At 39.5% G+C, this 4688-nt stretch overlaps 1 protein-coding gene across 1 annotated transcript; it reads left to right on the forward strand.

The window, feature by feature from the left end:
* Positions 1–2169: 2169 nt before the first annotated feature.
* LOC127807338 (cytochrome P450 81C13-like) lies at positions 2170–4154 on the forward strand. Its single transcript, XM_052345078.1, has 2 exons — positions 2170–3066; positions 3264–4154. The coding sequence occupies exons 1-2, from the start codon at positions 2209–2211 to the stop codon at positions 3888–3890; spliced, it is 1485 nt and encodes a 494-aa protein (XP_052201038.1). The 5' UTR covers positions 2170–2208; the 3' UTR covers positions 3891–4154.
* Positions 4155–4688: the final 534 nt, after the last annotated feature.

Here is a 4688-nt window from a genome sequence, read left to right on the forward strand (position 1 = left end):
TTTAAATAATTATGGTGAATAAGATGCTTTGAGGAATAAATTGAAGTGACTTGTCAAATTTTGAGGTTGGCACGCAAATCGAGGCGATGCACGAGGCAAGACACGGATATCGAGGTAGCCCGATAAGCTTGAGAAGGTAAGTGGTACTCCCCAATTAAAGTTAGTTTTATGAAAAATGCTTGATTTGTAAGTGGTTTATGTTCCTCAAAAATGTTTTCATCATATTGACATGCCTTGATATGTATCCATCACGTAGACTGCATACATGACATGACTATGAAATACATGAATACACGTTGATATCATTGATCACTTGCATTTGAGGCCGTAGGGAGTACGAACTGGCACCGCTGCTTTACCAAGAGTGCACCCATACACCTCGGCTTTGAAAGAGGGGGCCGCAAAAATGGTAGGTAGCATGAGGGATGCAGTTGACACCTACGAGAAAAGACATTACATTCATACACGAAATATGTTTTCTGTACCCTTACTTAGATGATTTATCATCTAAGTTGGGTTTTGCTCCTGGAATATTCAAATGTTCCAGATGGAGATTGTAGCAGATTCGAGGATAAATGATGTATGAAATGGCACTTAGCAGAGTGCATGAAGAATGAAATGTATGTTACGTAGCCCCTATATTTAAGTTATGCTACTTTAGATTCTGAACGTTTTGAGGAATGGTGAAGATGTAAGAATTTATGATTAATGTTGAGATATCAGGTTTCGATCTTTGCTTCCGCATTTGATGTGTATAGTGATTGTTTTTCGAGATAAATAAATGGGAATTCTGGGACGATTTCGAGGAATGATGTGGTTTAGCTTTAGTGTTTGAAAGAAAAATTTTATTGTCTCGGAATTGTCCCAGGTTATAACGTGCCGGGAAAAGCGGGGCGTTACAGACCTGTCCCTAAAAAATTAAAAAATAAATTAAAGAAATTCAAATTTAGCGATTAAATAAAAAAATTAAAATTTAGCGACGGGGTCAACCTCGTCGCTAATTCCGTCGTTGATTAGTGACGGGTACAACCCTCGTCGCTGATTTCGTCGCTAAAATACTCTCGTCGTTAAATTTCAGCGACGCTCTTTTTAATGACGGAAAGGTGCCCGTCACTAAATTCGTCGCTAAATTTTTTAGCAACAGATTTTTATGTTTTAGGACGAAATTTTTCTTTGCTAAAACGTTGATTTTTTGTAGTGTGAATTAAGTCAAAACTTTGAAAAATTATCATTAAATCATAAAACACATTCATTAATTAAATGATAACATTCCAAATGTAGAAAATGGATCTCATGAAAAAAAAAACCATTATTTTCAAGAGAGAAAATATGTAGAAGATGATGAAATTATGGAAAATAATTTCAAAGGAAGTACGACTAGATCATCTATTAGAAATGAATGTCAATATGCTACTTTTATATCTTAAGTAGGGCCTAAAAATATTAAAGAAGTCTTAAATGATGAAAATTGAATCATTGTCAAGAAAAATTAAATCAATTTAAAAGAAATGAAGTATGACAATTGATTCCAAAACTTAAAGATCACTCATCCATAGGAACTAAATGGGTGTTTAGTAACAAAATGGATGAAAATGAAATCGTTATTAGAAACAAGGTAAGATTAGTATCTCAAGGGTGGGATGAAGCCTGATCAGGCAGTCATGAAGTCCGATTGATCATCCTATTCATCATCCATGTTCGGACAATGTAACAAGGTCCTTGTCTTGGTGTTTCTTTTTGTATTCATGGATCCCCTGGCTTGGTTGGCATTTGGGGGTCTCTTCTTTGTTTGTACTTCTCTTTTAGAGAAATTATTTAGTGCCTCCTCCTTTTTGTGTGTGAATCTCTCTTCCGCAAAAAGGAATGAGAAAAAAAAAATTAAAGAAGAAGTACAAGAAAATCAATTAAAAAACATGAACAAAAAGGAATTGCAATCTGTTGGGTGGGTGATGGTACTGGAATTCCATTCTCTTTATTAGATAGCAAGAAACTCGGCATGATACACAAATGGCAATCGAGTAAACTACGTAGAATTCCAATATCTGTAACTGTCACGTGGATGATCACTGCGAAGAGGCAAATTAAAGAATCCAAATTCTCCACGGCTTCAAACCTTTTATATGTATATATATGTATGTATATTATATCTATTCGTTCTTGAAAGGGCAAGCAGAATTCACTGCCAAATTCGCTTTGTCATCAATTGCCATGGACATTTTCTGGTTTGTCCTACCTCTCATCTTCTCCGTCGCTTTCACAGTCGTAATCGCTTTCTCGCCAAAGAGAAACCTGCCGCCGAGTCCACTCGCTCTCCCCGTAATCGGCCACCTCCACCTTATCAAAACCCCGCTCCACCAAGCTCTCCAGACCCTCTCCGCCAAATACGGACCTATTATGTACCTCCGCTTCGGCTGCCGCCACGTCCTCGTCGTCTCCTCCCCCTCCGCCGCCGAGCAGTGCCTCTCCGACCACGCCGACGTTGTGTTCGCAAACCGGCCTGCGTCTCTTGCCACCAAATACCTTAGCTACAACAACACCTCCCTCGGCTTCGCGCCTTACGGCGACCACTGGCGCAACCTTCGCCGCCTCACCTCCACCCTGATCTTCTCCTCCGTCAGCCTCCACCGCTCCGCCGCTGTCCGCAACCAGGAGGTCCGCTGTCTCGCACGGAAGCTCTTCCAAGGCTGCAGCGGATCCATCGCAACCAATAGAAAAATCAATTTGAGTCGTATGCACTACGAATTGTTGCTGAACGTGATGACGGCGACCATCGCCGGAAAGCAGTGCTGTATGTTGGACGGAATGCCTGATGTTACTACCTTCACGAATATGTGCGATTATATACCCGTGTTGAGGTGGGTTGGTTTCAAGGGCATGGAGAAGAATTTGGTAAATATACACAGAAAGAGAGATGAGTTTGTTCAGATCCTGCTGGATGAATACAGGCGAAACCGAGATGGTTTTTCTTCGAATAAAGAGAGGAAGATGATGATTGAACACATGCTGTCGCTGCAAGAAGCCGAACCTGAATACTACACCGATATCCTCATCAAGGGTCTTCTGCAGGTAAGCAATTTTCGACACGGGAAATAGAAAAATCTCTAGCTTGTAGCTGGTTCTATTTCTTTCTTTGCTTCTTTCGCTTTTTGCCTGTGATTGTAGTTGCTGATATCGATCTACTGGTTATGAGTACTATTTAACATTAATCAATCACCTAATTCCCATATATGTATGTGTCCGTGCGCGCTTGCTTGCTTGTGTAGATAATGTACACAGCAGGAACCCACACAACATCGATCACAATGGTATGGGTCATGTCGCTGCTGCTAAACCATCCAGAGGCCATGGAGAAAGCCAGAAAAGAAATCGACAACAACGTAGAGCAAGGACGCCTGCTGGAGGACGACGATCTCCCAAAACTGCCTTATCTAAAGTGCATCATCAACGAGACACTTCGATTATTTCCCGTCGCACCCCTTCTACTCCCTCACGCTTCATCCCAGAGTTGCACTATCGAGGGCTTCGACATTCCAGAGGGAACGATGATGTTCGTAAACGCCTGGGCGATCCATCGAGACCCTGGCTTGTGGAACGAGCCCGACAAGTTCAGGCCGGAGAGGTTTGAAGGGTTTGGAGACGAAAAACGGTGCTTCAAGTTCATCCCTTTTGGGATGGGGAGGAGGGCTTGCCCGGGGGCGAGCATGGGGATGCGAATCATGGGGTTGGCTTTAGGCTTGCTGATTCAGTGCTTCGAGTGGGAGAGGGTTAGGGATGAAGAGTTGGTGGACTTGACGGCGGCAAGTGGCGGGCCGACGTTGAGGAAGGCTGAGCCGTTGGAAGTCATGTATCGACCTCGCTCCACCATGCTTGGGCTGCTTTCTCAGCTTTGAATATATATATATATATATATATATAGCTACCGGGCAGGGCAAGACGCCACCACAATAAGGCTTTTGAGTTCCTTCTTCCTAGCCAATTTGATGGAGTCCTTTCTTGTCTTTTTCTTTTTTGGGCTAAGTATCATGGACTGCTTTATTGGCATGACCGCCCTTGCGCGGCTCATGGAGTGCTTTCTAAGAGTGCGCGCGCGCACGCGTGCATATGTTTTTTGTCTTAAAAAATATATAATTAAAATTTATAAAAAATAATCTCAATTGGGGTATCAAATTGAAAAGGGAAGAGATTGATAGTTTAGTGATCAAATTGGGGTTGAATTATGGTTGGATAAGAATTTATTTTTATAAATAAAAATAAAAATATATTAATTTAAATTATGATATAAATATTTCTTAAAAAAATCTATGACATAAGGATTAATAGATTAAAAGTATATTAAATATTATTAAATATTCTATAATTAAAAAAAATTATACATATTAATGAAAATTTAGGATAACGATAAAATATAATTCATAATCAAATATTTAAATTACAAATAAAAATTTATCCCTATATTAACAAAACTGATAGATATATAGTATTCAAATATTAGAAATCAATTCCCTTCAAATATCTTAAATTATTATATATTTTCTATATATAAAAATAAAAGGTAAAAATTAAAATTAAAAAAAATTGAACCATTCAACCAATTTTTTTCGACTGGTTTACTGATTCAATCACCATGAACCGACCAATTTCTTCCATTATGGATTCTACCAATCCGATTTTCAAAACATTGATAATAA

Source organism: Diospyros lotus, chromosome 8 (assembly GCF_014633365.1).
Source record: "Diospyros lotus cultivar Yz01 chromosome 8, ASM1463336v1, whole genome shotgun sequence".
Classification (NCBI taxonomy): Eukaryota; Viridiplantae; Streptophyta; class Magnoliopsida; order Ericales; family Ebenaceae; genus Diospyros; species Diospyros lotus.